Source organism: Hirundo rustica, chromosome 1 (assembly GCF_015227805.2).
Source record: "Hirundo rustica isolate bHirRus1 chromosome 1, bHirRus1.pri.v3, whole genome shotgun sequence".
NCBI classification, from domain to species: Eukaryota; Metazoa; Chordata; class Aves; order Passeriformes; family Hirundinidae; genus Hirundo; species Hirundo rustica.
Window position 1 is genome coordinate 86,050,109 of NC_053450.1, and position 18,988 is coordinate 86,069,096.

At 37.1% G+C, this 18,988-nt stretch overlaps 1 protein-coding gene across 2 annotated transcripts in view; it reads left to right on the plus strand.

Moving 5' to 3' along the window:
• The window catches only part of EXOC2 (exocyst complex component 2), a 129,026-nt gene extending 116,631 nt beyond the window's left edge, over nucleotides 1–12,395 (plus strand). Inside the window, exons 24-28 of one of the 2 annotated variants that reach the window (XM_040062072.2) lie at nucleotides 1,381–1,436; nucleotides 4,515–4,637; nucleotides 6,950–7,011; nucleotides 8,876–8,935; nucleotides 10,832–12,388. In XM_040062072.2, the coding sequence (XP_039918006.1) occupies nucleotides 1,381–1,436; nucleotides 4,515–4,637; nucleotides 6,950–7,011; nucleotides 8,876–8,935; nucleotides 10,832–10,925 (395 nt within the window). In that variant the 3' untranslated portion in view covers nucleotides 10,926–12,388. Of the gene's footprint in view, nucleotides 1–1,380; nucleotides 1,437–4,514; nucleotides 4,638–6,949; nucleotides 7,012–8,875; nucleotides 8,936–10,831 lie in introns of both variants that reach the window. The other variant, XM_040062054.2, reaches the window with a different exon arrangement.
• The last annotated feature ends 6,593 nt before the right edge of the window (nucleotides 12,396–18,988 follow it).

Below are 18,988 nucleotides of genomic sequence, written 5' to 3' on the forward strand. Positions count from 1 at the left end.
TCCTCATGCAAGACAGTCCTGTCATCCTTGTGTCCTACTTTTATAAAATTTATATCCATAATTGTCTAGCAAAGAAAAAGTGTCTGCTTTCTAGATCTTGAGGCAAGTTGTGGGATCAGTGGTTAAAGATATGAGCAGGACTGAGGTGGCAGTAGTGAGATACTACTCTTCTCACAGAATAGCTCATTTTGATGATCTCAGGTAACCCCTTTTAAAGCTGTTTTTTGTAGCAGGACTAAGTTTCTGCATTGGTATTATCTGAGGAAAGGTGGAGCAAGTAAGATGAACTGATTAAAGGTTCACTTTGTAATTTTTATAGCATCAGTCTTAATCACACTGTGATCTCTGAGTTGTGTGGCCTCACCAGGCTTTGTCGATGATTCTCATATTTTACTGTTGATTGACTATATTGAAGGGAGGGATGGGATCTCTAATTGCACTTTCTCTAATTCATGGTGGACTAATCAAAATCAGAAGCTGAGGTCAGGTGGATCACTAACTCTCTCTCATTGCTTTGTTTCTATTTCCAGCATTTACACATACTTTAGTGAGTTGAATGCTTTCTAATTTTCCTTTGCCTACAAAGTGAAGTGGCCATAAAAACAAGTGAGGCAATTTTAGATTTTTTGCCTATTTTAAATCTTAGACAACTGGAGTACAGGCTGGGAAAATTAAAGAATTACAGCAGCAGAGAGAGTACTAAGAGTCTGTCCTAACTAAAGCACACACCTCTGGATGTTCTTCTGTTTAGAATTCACTTCTTAGTGTAAATTGACAAGCATTTCATAAGCTTGGCAAGAAAATGCTTATTTGACTTCTCCACCTTCCCCAAAAGGAAATTTCTACTAAGGCATGACATCTCCTATAAACTGCCATGAGTAATATATTCTGAACCGCTTTCAGATAAACAAGAGACCTTGCTATTCCTATCTATAATAATTCACAGATAGGGCAGCTGATAAAGTTGTAAGGTCTTGAAGACTGTTATACAAACAAAACCTCTTGTCTTTGTTCTTTAGAATTTATCAAACTGTGCCATGGTGTGTGTATTCTAGCAAAACATCCAGAATGTATTTTTTAAATAAGGCTATTTTTTTCTTAAATTGCAAAGTTGGTGAAATTATATTGCTAGAGAAGAATACTAAAACAGGAACCTACTGGCTTTTTTTAACCTTCTGCTGTAAGGAAATGTGCCTTTCTCCATTTGATTTGAAAAAGGAAATAGACTGGTGGTGTGGCTGTGGAACTTTCTCTTTCTGCCTCTGATTGCAAAACTAGTAGTAAAAAATGAAAATAAAAACCACCGTATTGAACATCAGAATATTATGGTGTTGTTGAGGCAACAGAATGAAAGTAATTATTTTGTTTCTTTTGTTTCAGGTGTCAGAAACTACTTGAAAGAAGCATTAGTGAATATCATTGCTGTGCATGCAGAGGTGAGGAGAAACTTCAGATAGTTTCATACTTATATTAATATTATTTCAGTGTACTTTTCCTGGTAAATCCTGGCTTTCACCGGGGTTTTTCACCCTTTTATTGAAGTGTCTTCATTATAGATGTGTTTTAGATTAGGTTTAGCCAACCTGTTATGCAACCGATGACTTTTTTTTTTAATGAGCAGAAGGAGATGAGTAGTTCCTGTTTATCCTCTCTAACACTCCATTACACCTTTTTGTCTCCATTATCTGATAAAGAGGAAAGCCAAATTCTAAAGTTAAATTTTCCCTTTCCATGTAGATAATATATAGATATATAGCTAGTTATGATGCTCTCTTTCTTTGATTATCTTTATTTTCCAAAACATCTGTAAATTAATTTCTGTTTCACCTTGAAAACAATGTTCAACACATGCTACTCAGAGTGAAAATCCAATATATGTCAGTCTTCTGCATACAATGGAAATAGGAAAGCTAAACCCAGAAAGTTTTATAGTCTTTGTACAGCCTGAATACTGCTTGAAAAACCTAAGTAGGTAACGGCTACCTAGGCTACGGAGTCTATGTTAAAACATTGCTTATACCATAATAAGCTTGGAGGGGCTGCAATTAATGCAGGAACCTTTTGGGATTATATGCAGGAATTTTCTATGGTTCTTTAAGTTAGAGCCTGTGTTTTACATAAACACTCCTTCTAGTCATCAAGTGTTAGCAAATTACTGTTGCTCCTGGTAGAAGCATTGGTAGTAATATTACTCTCACCTTCAAAAATACCATAACTATGTCTGCTCTCCCTTTTCCCTGTAAATTCAAATATAATGAGATTCACCTGAGGCTTTTACTTATCTTATTCCTTCTTAAATTACAAAGGTTCATATAAATTAAAATATTTTCAGGAACTTCAAATTTGACTTGCAGTATTTTTGATACTATTTCGGTGTTAAATTATAGCAGAAGCACTTTCACAGAAGCGTTGGGATTTTACCAAAGGCTTCGAAATGAGGGAATAAGAAACACTAAAAACATGTACCAACATGATACCAATTTTTAATATTTTTTTCAGTGTAGTGGAAATTGGTTAAAATGGAAACTAGTGGTTTTGCTTTAAAAAATTCAAGAGTATTTTTGACTTATTGAGCTAGGCTTGTAAACGTGTATACTTATTAAAATGCGGCAGCAGAAAGGCACATTGCTGTGCTCTCTTGAGACCGATACTGATTCTGTCCTGAATTGCATTGCTTCATAAATTTTTAGATGTGAAATATTACAGAATATGAGACCATGTGTCAAGACAGAACTCCCATTTCTACTGGTGAAATTCTGTTAAGCTGGGTCAGGCTTAAGTTTAGTTAGCAAGGCAGCAAGTTTCTGTAGTTTATAACAGCAAAAATTACCATCAGATGAACAGCAGGGATAAACTGAGATGGAAGAAAATTGTTTCTCTACCTTTGAATTCAAATTTAGCTGAAATCAAAATAAGGGCTTCTCATTGCAAATTTGTGATGATTCACCCTTGCTGAGAATTATTTTTCCTGGATTCTCTAAAGTAACTTGGAGAGTGCTCATTGCAGGCAGAAATATTCTCAGTAGAAGATCTTCGGTCATGCTCCTGGTATGTTTGTGTTGAATTGGTCAGCACTCTTTGGTGCTGAGTAATATGACCCCTTTCCAGCACTGGTAACAGCTGGTAGCTGATATTTATGGGGTCAGTGTACTTGGCTTGTGGTGCAGACCTGCCTTTTGGAATGGTCAGCCTTCTGGGATGCCTGCTACACAATTCTTTATTTAAATCACTGAAAACTCTGTAGGAATCTCTTTGTTTGCTTTTTTTTCCCCCTTGTTTTTTGGGGGGTTTTTTTACCCATATGTGTTAATATCTTCCCTCAGGTACTAAATTTCCTTGTCAGACATGGGATTTAAACTTTGCATAAAAGCAGAGGTATTCCTGCAAAACAATCCACTACTTAATTCTTTCGACCAATTCAAAGCAGAAACTGGGGAAGTGTTTCAAAACCTTATACATTTCATTTTCCTTCTTGTACCACTCCAGTCACATACTTCAGCTTACATTCACCACTCCAGCTTCTGGTGTCATCTTCTCTCCCAACTCTGCAGTTTAATGCAGCTTTATCATCACCTTTAAGCTTTGACACAAGTTCGGTGTGTCTAACCTATAATCTCACTTCCTCCTATATTCCAACCTCTTGGCCTGCATTTTCCCGAATTCTGTATAGAAAAATCATGCTTTCTTTTTTTTTTTAATCCGCAACAATTTCTCACTTCTGTAAAGCTCCCTTTTAGGAAGATTGGTCTCTTCATACTTTGCTTCAAGCATAGATTTAATAATTTTGTGTTGCAGATACTATTCTGAATATGCTGCTTTTAAAAGTTATACAGATAGGTGGTTGAAAAGATGGTCTTGATGCATTGGAAAACCAGTAAGGTTTAATTATTTTATTTTATTTTATTTTATTTTATTTTATTTTATTTTATTTTATTTTATTTTATTTTATTTTATTTTATTTTGCCAGGGAGCTAATAAATGGCAGCAGTGGCAGAGTCTAAACAAAAATCCATTGCCACCCTCATATCACAGACTGTCAAATGTTTATCTGTGCCACAGAGTATGATGACACTAGCCATTCAACAGTGGTCAAATATGGAGTCTATAAGAAATGTATGTGTAAAAAGTGGCTGAATGTGTAACTGTGTCAGACACACAACTCTGAATTAAAGGTGCTATCTACAACACAGTGGTCTATCTACAGCCACCTGACTACCTGCATCCATCAGCCAAAAGCACATATTTTGGAGTTTAGCTGCCTTTTGGTATAGCAAGAAGGTTGTCGCAAATCACATAGCCAAATTTGCTATTAACAGGGGAATTGGTCGAAGTGCAGTGCAAGTGTCAAAAGACATCCTTCATATTCTTGTTTCTTTTGAATTTTTTGTATATTGATAAAAATGAAGGAAGCCTTTCAGTCAAAGAGGTTTATGTTTTTTATTTAAATGTTAGTATTGAAAATATTTCTGTTAATGCGGGTGTTGTGCTCATGGTTCTTCTTTCATAAAACTTAGGTGTTTACCATTTCCAAAGACTTAGTTCCTCGGGTAATGTCAAGGGTTGTAGAAGCAGTCTCTGAAGAACTGAGTCGACTGATGCAGTGTGTTTCATCCTTCAGCAAAAATGGAGCTTTACAGGTACCTGAATACCTTGTACTGTCAAACATCTGAATCTAGAAAACTGAGAATAACAGACAGAGGTATAATCTGGGTATTTGTCTGATTTATTGTAGCAGTGAAAGCAAGGAGATAAAAATTATTAGTTTACAACCAATTTTATATTTATGGATGAATACCCTTTGGGATACTTGTTCTTGGGTTTGATTATATTTTAGGGTTATCTTTGTGTTAGACAGCTTTAAAAGGCTACCTGTATCCTATAAGATAAAAAGCATCATAATGGTATCTCTTTGAAATGTTGTCAAATACTCTCTTTGGCCTGACATAAAAATTCACTTTAAAAGAAAAAAACAATGTATTGATATTTTGAGATTTAAAAATCCCTGAAACAGGATTCAGTAGGATCTTGTAAGTCTTTGCAGGACTAGTCACTTGTTTGTTATACTCTCTCCACAAATACCATGTTGTTGTAACATGGGCAGAATAGCTTTGCTGTCTTTATTTACAGCTGGATTGGTAGTTGTACTTGCTATTGGGTAAGCTTTAAAGGACTCTAAGAAAAACACCTTTTTTTAAAAAATCCCTTTGAGTCAGATTGCTATGGGTGTAACAGAAAAAGAACAAACTCCCTATTTCCATTGTACATTACTTCATTCTTGCATTATGATGGGAAAATAATTATCCAGTTGTAAGCCTTATTTTCCAGTTGCTGTCAGTAATGGCATTGGACAGAGAATTAGTATAGGAAGGTCACAGCCAAGTAAGATTGACTCCGTATTTAAACCAAATCCATGAATAACAACAAAGCTACTCCTATATCCCCTTTGTCTGATTAAACAACCCACTGTAGGGACTTGCTGCCTAAACCCATAATTGAAAGGCTTTTCTCTCCTTACTCTAAGTTTGTCACTCATGATCATTTTCTATTCCTCTGAACATGGAAAATCCTGTCTGACAGACAGCAGCAAGCATGAGAGTCACCCAAGCCTTGTTAAGCTGAAGAAAAAATTCTCATTCGAGCCTCACTCTATTCCCAGGTCCCATGACCCAGTTTTGCAGGGCTCACCCTTCCACCAGGTTTGCTTAGGCTGCAGTACTTGAGAATGGGGCACTGGTACCTCCTAAAATGTAGAAAAGACTCCAGAATCTTAGGCATAGGACTTCAAAAAGTCCACAACTCTTGAGCTTGGAGCACTATACAACAAGAGGTAAAATATTCTGTGTTAAGAAAAGCTTCTCTTATGGGTATAAAATTTGGGGTGGTTATGTTATATTTTGTGTCAGAAAGTTCTGGCTCTAAAAAAGCATAAATTTTAGCTGTCTTTCTGCGTAGAGGAGGGATGAGGGAGATACCTAAAAGCCAAAGGCTTTCATTAGAAATGGAATTAGTTGTCTGTGTTGCATTGTTAAAAGTTTTGTTTTGAAAGATTAATATCATTAGTTGTGTCTAAATGCAGATCAGTTACTGTAATGTCTAACTGGATTAAATTTCATCTTTATGCTTAAAAGAACAGAATGTAAATTTTTATGAAGTTTCCTTTATATTTTTAAATTAAATTACCTAATGATCTCTTGCAGAATATATCTGTTTCATATAAAAATTGTGAAGATAATGATTGCCTTTCAAAGATCAAAGGATGATCTATGAAGTTTGTTTAATCTGTGAGCTCAGTCTCCTCCACAGTTTACCTAAGTGAAAATTAATACCTGGGCCCACAGTACAGTGCAGGAGTAAAATCCCCAAGCTCTTTTGCCCACCAGGTGACAAAAAGAAACAAAGTACTATCATTCTACTTCCTCATCTGATGGAAAAAAATAAATTCACCAGAAGAACAAAGCATAAAATGTGTATTGACAGATTTCTGTACTTTTGTGTTTCCTTCCTCCCTGGCTAAGCAGTGCTGTGAGAAGTTAAGCTCACTGTATTGCACTAAAAAAAAAAAAAAAAAAAAAAAAAAAAAAAAAAAAAAAAAAAAAAAAAAAAGGTGACATCCTTCTATCTTTCTATCGCAGTATAGAAAAGGTGAAACAGAATTGGAGATTTATTACTGTTACCAAGAGACAAACCAGTGTTTTTTAACTACTACACAGTGACCATGTAAACAGTTTGACTTGAATCAAAAGTATGACATTTTTCCTTTGAGCAGTCTCCTGACAGAGCTGCATGGCAACAAAGAATACAGGAAATAAACTGTTAAAAGCCAAGGATGCTTACAAGGGCAGTATGCAATAGCATTTGCCTCTCAGGAAGGTGAAGCTTTGGGATACTTGTATACAGTTGGTGAAAGGACATTGTGTCATTGTTTCAATATTTGTATTTCTGTCTTTAGGCAAAACTTGAAATCTGTGCATTGAGGGATACCGTGGCCATATACCTAACACCTGAAAGCAAGTAAGATGTGCTGTAATGTCACTTTTTGAAGTGTAATGGAATCCTTGGTAAACATGCAAAAACACATAATGTAAATTTAGAATGCAGGAATTTTGCTTCAAATAGAATATGTGATCTACTGTGTAAATATATAAAAAACAGATGCATAGCAAAATTTTATCAGTTGAAAGAAAATAGTTACTTTTTGTTGTTTTTTACTTGGACTTTTAGATACAAACTAATATTTGCCACCAAAAACAAACTGTACAACTTCTTAGCAGCAGTACAGCTGGTGAGGATAATTATGCTACAGCCAGAGACAAGCACACCTTGATGAGTTTTATCTGGTTTTTAAGGCAGTCTCACAAAGCATAAAACAAATAACCTGCCAGATGCATCAGAGAGTCTACAGATCCAGATACTGGCAGGGTCCCCTTATAGGGATATGGAGAATTAGGGTTCTCCATAGGCTTATATAATACCCTGCTCCTTCTCCACACATCTTATCAGGGAAATGGAATTCAGCTTCACACTTTCTCCTAGAATCAACACTTTCAAAAGTCTTTCAGCAATTTATCATTTCTCACTGAGGCAAGACCAAAGATAAATAGTGTGGGGGACACTCACACATATTAATACAAAGGGAGAAGGAAAAGCATTAGCACCATCAGTGGTTGTGATGCAGCCAAGGCATGTAAAAACAGGCTATGATAGCTGTCAGCAGTTTTGGGTAAAGTTGATTGACTGAAATTTCTATTAAAAAATTATGGGTTTAAAGTAGAATTAAAATCTATTTTATGGGAGGATTGGATACGGCCAGATTCATTCTTTATTTAAATTACTTTCACTTCATTTAAGATTGGCATTACATGACCCTGCAGGTGGCAATTTGGTCATCTTACCAATTGGTAAGGTCTCAATGTGTCTTCATAGAGTCACACACCGTGTCCCCTGGTGTGACTGCATTCCAATTTGGAGTACTCAATTCCCTATTCTGAGTGTCTGACAAAGGCCTCAAAAGAAAACTACTTGGCACTGGCTCAGGTTGAGTAAAATTGAAATTATATTGTCTGTAATAGGGCAAAGCACAGTGACCGTGAAAGCTGGAGCTTTGTAGAGGATTTTTTATCCCTGGACTTGTCACTAGTAGTAGTCACTGTATCAGTCTTTTGCTGACAAGATTCTACCTATCTGTGCAGGTCCTGCATTGTTCCCTCATTTCTGTTCCACATCTGTTGCTCAGAGCAGAGTGGGAAGCCCATCTTTGGAGTTACTCAAAACTTGAGTGGATAATGGCCCAAAGAAACCTCCTCTGACCTTGAAACTGGCCCTACTTTGAGATCAGGGTTGAACCTAAAGTCCCTTCCAACCTAAAAGATTTTATGACTCTGTTACCTCAATGCAAAGCAACTCTTTGTCGGCACCCTTCTGTAAGGCAGAATGCAGTGGCCTGTCTACTAAGCACAGAGAGACAAAATCAGTGTTTTATCTGTTCTTCATGCACCAATGGTCACGTAGTTTTAGGCAGAAGGCAGGCTGGCCACTACTTGTTACTTTCTGAACAGTCCAGAATGTAGGATGTAACAGTCTTCAATCAGCTGCTGATTTAATATTGATATATAATGTACGTCACATTAGGAATTTCAAGATACCTGATTGACCCCATGACTGCTTTATGTTCAATTTGCACATAGATGTCAGGTCTCAGGTAAATATTTTGTCAATTTATTGAAAAAATGAACATATAAAAATATATAAAATATTTTTTTTACAAAATATATATTTTTATATTAAATATAGCATCTCTCTGTAGGATTTATAGAGAGAAACTGTAAATGCCGAGTTTTGTACTAGCAGAATATGAGTATTTTTATTTTCCTTGCAGATCAAGCTTTAAGCAAGCTTTGGAAGCCTTGCCTCAGCTCTCAAGTGGAACTGACAGAAAGTGAGTACAATGCACCCTCTTGTTTCCTTTATGGTCTTAGGAGCCATTGCTTTTTACTCTCGTTGGAAAACTTTGTTATAAAAGGGTTAACTTTCACTGTATTTGACCCTTCTGTGTTACAGAGCAGATGCCTTTTTGGACAGAGTCAAGAATAAGCTCAGTCCTTGCCTTGTTCATGACCTATTGAATTATCCACAAGAGCCAATGGCTTTGTGGCATATTCTGCTTGCCCATCCTAGTCTTATCAGTTCAGTGTACCTTTGTATTTGTCTTGTAGTATCAGTCTAATTTAGCCTTCCTTGTTAATCTTAAGATTTCTGCGAGTTCAAATGTATTGTTTTACTGAATTTAGTAGCAATAAAAAAATGGCCAAGAACAAAGTTCAGGCTTTTGCAAGCTGATATATGGGGAACTCATAAAACTGGCATGTTTCCTTTTAAAAACAAATAAGGAGGGTCCATGGTTCTTTCTTAACATATGGTGGAGGAATTTGGGGATCTTGCTTTCCTGCCATAACAACCTTTGGCAAACAGGTTGCTTTGCTACATCCAGTCTGGTATATGGTAGTCTATTTTACAACCACACATTAATAAAGAGTAAAACTAGGACAGATTTGTAATGAGTAGAGTAGTGTAAGTATAGATGGTTTGAACTAGAGATTGGTTTCATTGTACTTTCCTGCATCAAATCAGTTTGCACTTAGCAGTCAGAATATTTTGTAGACACATAAGGAGACTGTTTGTGCAGCTCATGGTCTGTGCCTTCTTCCAGATGTCCTTTATGTAGTCAAACCTGCTCTTTGCTAGCCACAGCAAATCTCAAGATACCTCATCTTACTTAGCTCTTGTGCTTATTAAAGTTAGAAATCAGTTTTGAGTAAGGAGAGATCTTCTAACTCAAATTTTCCAAAACACCTGTAGAATTTTTTTTTTTCACTTAGTCACGAGCATGTGAGCTTCATGAGACAAATGAGAATCAAGAACTTCATTATTATTACATCTGCCTCAGTGTTCTGAGCCCCAGACAGTGCAGAACTTGTTCTGTTTCCCAGGTCACCACATGACAATTGTCTTTGTTCCAGGCAGCTCATTGTAATCTACGTGTGTTTGTGTAAAATAACACATTTGTGCTCTGACTGAGAGCTGTTTATGTGTGTTCATTCACAATCACTGCTATGATGCTAAATGATTAATGTGGACGTGAGGAAGCAGATATTGATTTTTTGGTTTGTCTTGCAACTCTTGGGCTTCTTTGTTTGTTTGGGGTTTTTTTAACACACAGTGTAAATTTTTTTTTTTCTGTTACTGGCTGTTCAATAATGCAGCAGGCCAAAAAGTTCAGGTGATACAAGTCTGCCCTATATGGCTTCATTTTGAAATAGGGCAGAAAGTTCAGACATCACATTATTCCATAGATTAAGGAGAAAATAAAACACCCAGTCAAAACTGTAGAACAACTTCACACATCTCCACTGTTACAGTCAGTATTTTCTACAACAGGCCCATCAACATCATTGCTCCTACACCTGTAGTTTGTGGATTACAATAAATACTGTCCTCTGCACCAGGTACTTTCTTGACAGCTTGGTAGATGTAAATTAACTATTGTTATGCCCCCCAAATGAACTCATACACAGCTTATATATTAGGGGCAAAACAACATGATTGGGGTGAATTAATGTTTCTCCTAGAACAGTCATATCTCTGATCTTTCAGTCTTGACACTAAAGAAAAATCTACAAATACCTTCCAAAGACAAGGCTGAGAACTGAAATTTGCAATTCAGCTACCCAAGAAAAGCAGACAGTGTACCTGAAATCAGACAGAATAATCAAAACTTGTGGTAATCGTTCTCTTTTCAGAATCTCCTGAAGTTGTAACTGTTTTCCCTTTACAGGTTACTAGAAGAGCTGCTAAACAAATTCAAAAGCAGCATGCACTTGCAGCTGACCTGTTTTCAAGCTTCTTCATCAGCCATGATGAAAACATAGACAACAACACAATGCAGACAAATGTGCTCAAACATTGTACATTTTTTCTGGACTGCTTCAATTCCTTTGAGCGCCCTAAAAAAATTAAAAATAATTCCAGTGGAAAATAAATTGAGATACAACTTTTTCAGTAATGTTATGGGGTGTCCTGCTGAGTGAGATTTCTGTTCCTACATACTTTGATAAAATGGTTTTCTGTCTACTGTATTTCACTCTGTGGAGGGAATTAAGTCAATTTTGTTTACATACACTTGTTCATGAAGAAGTATTCGTCATTGTTCTGCAGTCTCAGTTTCACTTGTTAAAAATATATTGAAATGTATTTTTAGCAAATGTCAGCTTAAATTTGAGTATTACTCATGTTGTTCAGTGTATCAATCTTAATTTCTAGGTAGAAATTAGTAGAGTGATACTGAAGGGACTGGAAGGCACAAATTCTATAAACTATCGAAAAATATATAATAAGCATTACCCCCTTGAGCTGACTAATAAATGTCCAGCTATCATATTAAGTACACTGCTTCTTTTGCATTTAAAAATTGTAACTTCTTTTTTTCTGTGCTCATCTACAGTTTTGGTGTTTGTAAGTCTGATTTCTTGAGGGCTTGTATTTTCTTACTTATTCTTAATTAAATATATTGCTGCTTCTCATGTTTCTCCCTTCTATTTGAGTATTGATGGTAACCTTCACATCTGAAATAAGGTCTGCTTTCATTGGCAAATAACAGAAAAGCCTTCAGAGTTTATAAGGTTAGTAGAAAAAATGTCCAAGTAAAATATTATTTGGTGATAAAGAGTAGAATAATTAACAGCTTCTCACGTAGTAAGGAGGAGCACAATATGTCATTTGTTTTGCATCTTCCTGCTTACTCTTGTATTTTCTTGCTTTTACAGACTTACTACTACTGTCTTCCTCTCGTTAGTCAGTCCTCTTTTCACCACTAGTTATTGGATTTGTATGGGGGGGAAATAGGGTTTTGAGAGAGAACAGTTTTGCTGCTGTTGTTTTGGGGGTAACAAATGGGTTTAATTTTATAACTAATATCATGGCTTTGAATTAAATAATGCAGTAATAATATATTCTTTCTGTAATTACAGTCATTTTGAGTAAATTGTTTCAGGAATAGTGCATAGTTTTCAAACAATTTCTTAATGTCAGCTCATTTCTTTTGCCAGTTTAATTATGTGCATTAAAAATGCAGCCCACAATTCCTATAATATGTAATTTTGGAGAAAGTTTGATGCACACATAGTTGCTTGTTAAAAAGTTCTGTGTAAGTAGTGGCAGCATCTTGAATTGAAGTGTGGGACTTCAAATATATATTAATATCATTAAGCACCTGGAGCAATGTCGTTTTGTTAAGTGTTGTCCATTCTATGGTGGTCATAGTCTCAACTGCTGATATTAACTGAATCCAGTTCTGTAAAAGATTTCACTTCAGAGTAATAAAATATTAAGAAGTATGGTCATAAGCTCTTCTTGAATTCCTCACTTTCCAAGAAATGTGATCTCTTTGAATTTTGCCAGTCTACAATTTCTATATTTGTATCAGACATGTTCTAAGTATTGAAAACTTATTCTGTTGTCTGTACTGCCTTAACATACATTCAGACATCTCTTTATTGTAAGGTCATTCTCATACTCATCTTTTGCTACAGCAGCTTGTTGCGTTTCTTTAAAACTTGAAGCCAGACTTTCATGTCGGTGCTTCTCTGAAGTAACTTACACTTCAGAATGTCTCGTTGACAGCAACGAGGATAATGTGGAATCGATCAAAATATTCCTTGAATTCCAGCTGGTATGAAGAAATGTTCACAGTCAAGTCAGAGCACTGCATTAGAATAAATCCACTGTGTGGATTAAGGAAGTCAGCAAGCATCATGCTGCAACAGGGGCTATTGGAATCCCTTTGCGTGGAAGGGGGGTTGGGACTGCTGAGGCTTCATAGCCAATGTACAGCAGGCTGCAGTTCCTCTGAAAAGAAGATTACAAAAAACAAGAAGTGGTCTGTGTGGGTTTTGCAATAAAAAACTGTTAGAAGATACAATTAGATTTAAAAAGTGTTGTTGAAAGTGGGAAAACGCAGGGAGACCACACCAAAATACACCATCAGTTACAGCTTGCAGAGAAGAGACTTAGCAAGGAAGTCAAAGTAAAAGAAGTGAAAGGCTCTGACATTTAAAGCAAGGTAAATGCTGAAAACAGTACAACAGAAAATAAAGTTAATTATTACATGAACTTTGAACCTCTAGAAAGATCTAAAATTGATACAAACTGGAAAAAAAATGTCATTGAAAACATTAAAAACCTAGAGAGCTTTATTTCTTACATATGTGAAAAATATAGGGAGTAATAAGGCTGTAAAATATATCTGAAGAAAAGTAAGTTAAGACTTACAGGAGAATTCAACCATAATATGCTGTGTTGAGATATTCCGCCTCTGAAGATGTTGAGGTATTCTTCTGTTACTTTATTTTGACATTTATTTTGAATAGTCATGATTAGTTCAAGAGGTAGGCAAAGAGGAAATAAAAAACAAATGCTGCATCAATGTAGTTAGGGAACACAGGAAAAAATATTTTAATCCCCCTGTAAAGTGATGGGAAAAAAATACGGAAAAATAGGGGAAAGTTATTACATATCTGGGGGTTAACTTAATGGAATAGCTCAAGTAGCTTGAAAGAATGAAGAAATCATGTTCCTTCTCACTCACAAAATGTTTATTTAATTGACATTCTTAGAAATCATTTATGAAGTATGCTCATAGTGTGTCATTGTCCAAATTAAACATCTTCCTAAAGCTTTTTAAAAGTCACGTGGTTTATTAATACAGAAGGAACCACACAGTCCTGCTACTCTTCATGCCTGTACTGAATTTTAAGGATAAGAGTAGGCATGAGATGACTGAGGATCGGGCAGGTTGTATTCTGTGTGCTAAACCCCTTGCATCTTCCCAGGACTCTGACCAGTTTAATTTCACTGTATGGCAACAGAGAGGGAAATAAGAAGCAGTTGTGCTTTGCAGGGGGCGTTTGGCTGCTCCATAATGTGTGACTGTTGGCCTTGTAAAACAGGTCCGGTCTCTCAACCTTTGCCAAAGCTATTGCATCTCCCTGAAGAGAGAGTACTTTATGGCAAAGGTGAGAGTTTGTTTGTTTGTTTGTTTTCTACCCAGGCAGCTCTTTGCCATCCAGAACCAAGTAAACATTTCTGAAGCAATAGCATGTTTCCCTGCTCTCTTGGTAAGCAGTGAGATGCAGGTAGAATTGGCCTATGAAAACTAGTGTAACACTGTCCAGAACATGAAGCTGGGAAAAAAAAAAAAAAAGGGAAACTTAATTATTGCTTATTCTGATTCTACTTTAGTTAAATATGCTAAGGGGAACAAAATAAGAATTGATTGTTGATATAAAGACAGAGGTAATAGCAATATCTTAAAAAATCACAATAGAAGAATTTCATGGAGCTCTTTGACTGCTGAGCCTGACAAGCAAAAAAATCCCTCATCTGCAAAAGTCCAATACTCACCTAAGCTATGCCCTAGGAAATTTATCATAAAAGTATTCACAAACTCTGTACTCCTTTTTAACATTGAATGTATTGAAATTCAAATCCTTTTTAATGTTGAAGGTACTGATAGATTTTTTTTTATTATTATTTATTTCTAATCTGAGAGAACATAGAAGATTACAGTTTCCTAGATACAGTTTTGGCCCCATGAAAAAGGAAGTTTCAGGAATCTTTTGCCATGGTTACCATGATGATCAGAGACAATCCTGCACAGGGGATTTATACTTCCAAACTACTGTCAGACCACATTTAAGTCAACTCCAGACAACAGCTTTGGATGTGTCCAGCTAAAATACTCTTAGCTGTGTTTTTGAGGATATTTAATACTGGTTGTATCAATGGATGCAAATACTGTAGCCAAACAGATTTCTGGACTCACTAGAAATGAGGGGGTTTACATGTTTTACACACTATAAACATAACTGCTATTTTGCTCTTATCATTTTATCATTGTATAATATCTATAAAAATTAGAAGGAAAATATCTTTAACCTCATCAGAGTACACTGAAACTGAAAATTGATTGTGGTGCCCCTGCTGAAGCCTGAGATTCAGAATTCACCTCTGGATCTTTTACCTTGTGAAGCTTTGGCTCTCTGGATCTGATTGACGAGGTGCATCTTATCCAGGGATAGAAGGAGCGACACCTGAGGATATCTAGCATCCACAGCCTGTTTCTGGTTCTTAGGAACTGTAGTTCCTGCATGGCACTTAAAATTTTAGCATCAGTTAGGAGTTAGTAATAGACTCTTGACTACTATCAAAACAAGCCACAGCATATACATTATTTAACTAGTAAGATGCAAATATGATTTGAATTAGTCAGGTTTCCAGAAAAGTTGAAATACTTGGGAATTTGTTAAACATGATGATAGACTTCAAATAGGACTTTGGTGCTTTGGCATTTCTGGTCTAGCTGTGTAACTAGGGGAGTTCTACGTGACTACCCTTATCTGAAGATAAAAAATAATTCTAACTTGTAAATTCCTTTAAAAGATTTTTAGGAGAGAATTTGGTGTGTTTGCTGTTCAAAAATAAAAATGTCCTTAGTTACATTCCACCCTCTCCATATAGTGACAAACCTACCATGGCCCTATTAGCAGTTCTCCTGTTTTTCTGTATCAAACATTAGTACAAAGTGTGCACACATAAGCCATAGCTAGAAATGCTTCTGAAGTGCTAACACAGGACACTTTGCTTCTTTCAGCATTCTTAAAGAGAGCCATAAAAAAGGGAGCTAGGTGGTTAATTATAGGCAAAAATAATTTTACACAAGCTGTGTTACATGTTAAGAGTATTTTGGCTTCATGTGGTTGACAGGCTGTTTTCTGACTTAGCATTACTTACTAGAGTTTTTTGGCATGAAATGAAAGGCAAAACTGGGAGTAACAGGGAACACAGTTTCATAAGGGAACACGATAGCCATTTCTGTCTTCACCTTTTTAAAGTTCTGGTTTTATATAGTGCTGCCAAGGGTTAAAGAGGAGATATGTGCAGTTCAGTTCCATTTCTCTTGTGCTGTTTTGAGCTGCAGAGTTCTAAAATCTTGCCTTTAATGAAGGTATTAAGAGAGAATGTCCACAATGGTATATTTATTTCAGAACAAGGTATTTATCATGTAAATTCTATACTCCTTTCAGTATTACGTGACAACCCTAGGGGGCTTTCCTTTGGAGAATCACCAGTGCAACTTTGAAGTCTTGTAAAACAGTGTGCCTTGCTGAGTAACTTAAATGCCAGTTTGTGACACTTATCACTGCATGGAACAGCTTTTTGGAGCAGCAGCGCCGACAGATCTGCTGCAGGATTTTTTGGGGAGCAGATGGGGGGACTTGGTGGGCTTCTTTGTTGTACCTACTTGCTTCTAGCCTGAACATCCCAGAATACAACCGTATTCCTTTCCTCTCACACCCCTACTATTTAAAGGCTTGTAGTAGGTTTTGTACTCTTCTGCACGCAGCCCTCCTTGAGATCAAGACCAAGTAAGGGAAATCTTCAGCCAAATTCCTTTTGAATTGGAAAATTTAAACAACTTGAGGAAAAAGGGGTAAGACAATGGAAAGTGGAATCCAGCCTTATTTGTAACAGATGCTATTAACACATGCTTAGTTTTATAGCCTATTCTGGCAGCCTTTCACCTCTTTCTTCTGAAAAAACTTTTAATGTTAAAAGTTCATTGCCAGTCCCAGGCAAAAGTTCACAAATAAAATGGGCTGATGGTCTCAATATAGCTCATGAAAAATGCATTAAATACAAGCTAAGGATTAAGAATTATCTTTTCCTTTACTCCTGAAATGGAGTGCAGGTAGAGGAGAGGAAAACTTTGCTGCCTGCTTCCGTGCTTTGATGACACCTGTGTGGTGAAATTACTGCAGTTCTGATGTGACTGCAGATAACCAGGGGGCTCAGCATAGACTCAAACCTGAAGCCTGGTGTATCCAGTTATTTCTAAATACACAGTGATCTAGAAACAACCATGAGAGTCTTCATTTTGGTGGCATAGGGTTTCATGCTGCAGTACTAATGCAACAACTTTGTTGCAGCCACAGATTCTGCTTTGACCAAGTGGAGCACTTGCCTCGCTTTTCTTGGTTCATAAGCAGATTTTTAGCACTGAATGTCAAATCAGATAATTTATAAAGTAAAATTAGCAAAATGAGACAGTTTTTCTCACTGCTCATTACTCATTTTTTCTGATAAATTTCACTCATTTTAACTAGATTGTACTTCTGCTCACAGAGGGGCTTCCCGTTCCAGCTTATCTTTTTAGATATTCAGCAGATAATTCAAATTCAAAATGTTAACAGTGTTATTTTTAGAACCTGACATAAATACAGGCAGACACAGGTTTGAAAATAAGTTAGGAGAGACCAGAGAACTCTGAACCATTTGGGTAAAAAATGTTGGTAGACAGCTGTTCCTGCTCTCTTTGTTACAGCCTGCACGGGAAAGGGAATCTGCATCGCTCTCTCTTCAGATATCTCCACCTACTCGTGCTGGAGAACAGGAGAATGTGATATCTTGGTGCAGAAGGTGAGATGATTCTTTGTAGTAATTAAAAATGCTACAAAACTGAATAGAATGAACCTCAGCAAATTTTTCTGTCTCACAAGGGTAAAACCTGCTCTACATTTTGAAATTTCCTAAATGGGCAGCACAGCTGGACAGGTTCCAATACAATCTTTGAGGAAGACATCTCTCACAGGCACGTTTTATCCGTGTGCTGCAGCGCTGCCCAGGTTGACCTTTTTGGGTCATTATTTAAGTACTGAGTCAAACAGGAAAACTGATTTCTAGCTCATGTAGTCAGTGACAGCTTTGCAAACCCAGGTGGTTCATGGATTAACTCAAGGGCAAAATACACAATTTTTCTTAGGGTCCCATATGTGTGAATGTTGAAACTCTTTCTATACCCTGATAAACTCCATTTTCTGGGGGCCCTGCGTGCCAGTGCAAATATGTTCTGGGTGTATGTGGTTTTCTGCTCCTGACCAAACCCCCCTGAATTGTGTTAATCCAGACTTCGGTCCAGCCTCCTGAATGTACTTGGGGACACACCCCATAGCAAATCAGAACTTGTGTGCCAGCTTTTCCAGTACCAATCCCATTGGTTTTTGCACCCAGATTTACAAGCAGATTTTGACACCTAAGATGGGATGTAAGAGGCTGCAGGGTGCACTATGGTAAGGAGTCCCAATTCCCATGGTTTAAGCTGTGCAGGAAGGAACTGGTGGACAAGAATCTCCAGCAATGTCTGCTCTCAGCCCAGAAAGCCAACCAAAGCAGCATGGCCAGCAGGGCAAGGGAGGGAATTCTGCTCTGCTCTGCTCTGCTCTGCTCTGCTCTGCTCTGTGCTGGTGAGACCCCACCTGCAGTGCTGCACCCAGCTCTGGGGCCCTCAACATGAGAAAGACATGGATCTGTTAGGGCAAATCCAGAGGAGACCACAGAGATGATCAGAGGGCTCCTCTGAGAGCATGTCTCCTATGAAGACAGGCTCAGACAGCTGGGGTTGTTCAGCCTGGAGGAAAGAAAGGTCTGGGGAAACCATCTAGACCTAAAAGGGGCCTGCAAGAGAACTGGACATTTTACAAGGAGGTGTAGTGGTAGGACAAGGAGGAATGGCTTAAAAATTAATGAGGAGAGGTTTAGATTAGATATTAGGAAGAAAGTCTTTGCTGGGAGGGTGGTTAGATACTGGAAGAGGTTGCCCAGAGAGGTTTTGGATGCTCCATCTCTGGAAGTGTTCAAGGCCAAGTGGAAGGAGGCTTTGACCAACCTAGTCTAGTGAAAACTGTACCTGACCATGGCAGGGGAGCTGGAATTAGATGAGGCCTAAGGTCTCTTCCAGCCTAAACATTCTATGATTGAGTCCATGAATTCAAGATTTCTTTGGTCAGAAAAAAGGAGCCAAGTGGTGTTTTTGTTGCTTAAAGTGAGAACTGAGGGCAGGTGAAGATCAACATTTCAGTTTTGAAGACTGATGAAGTGT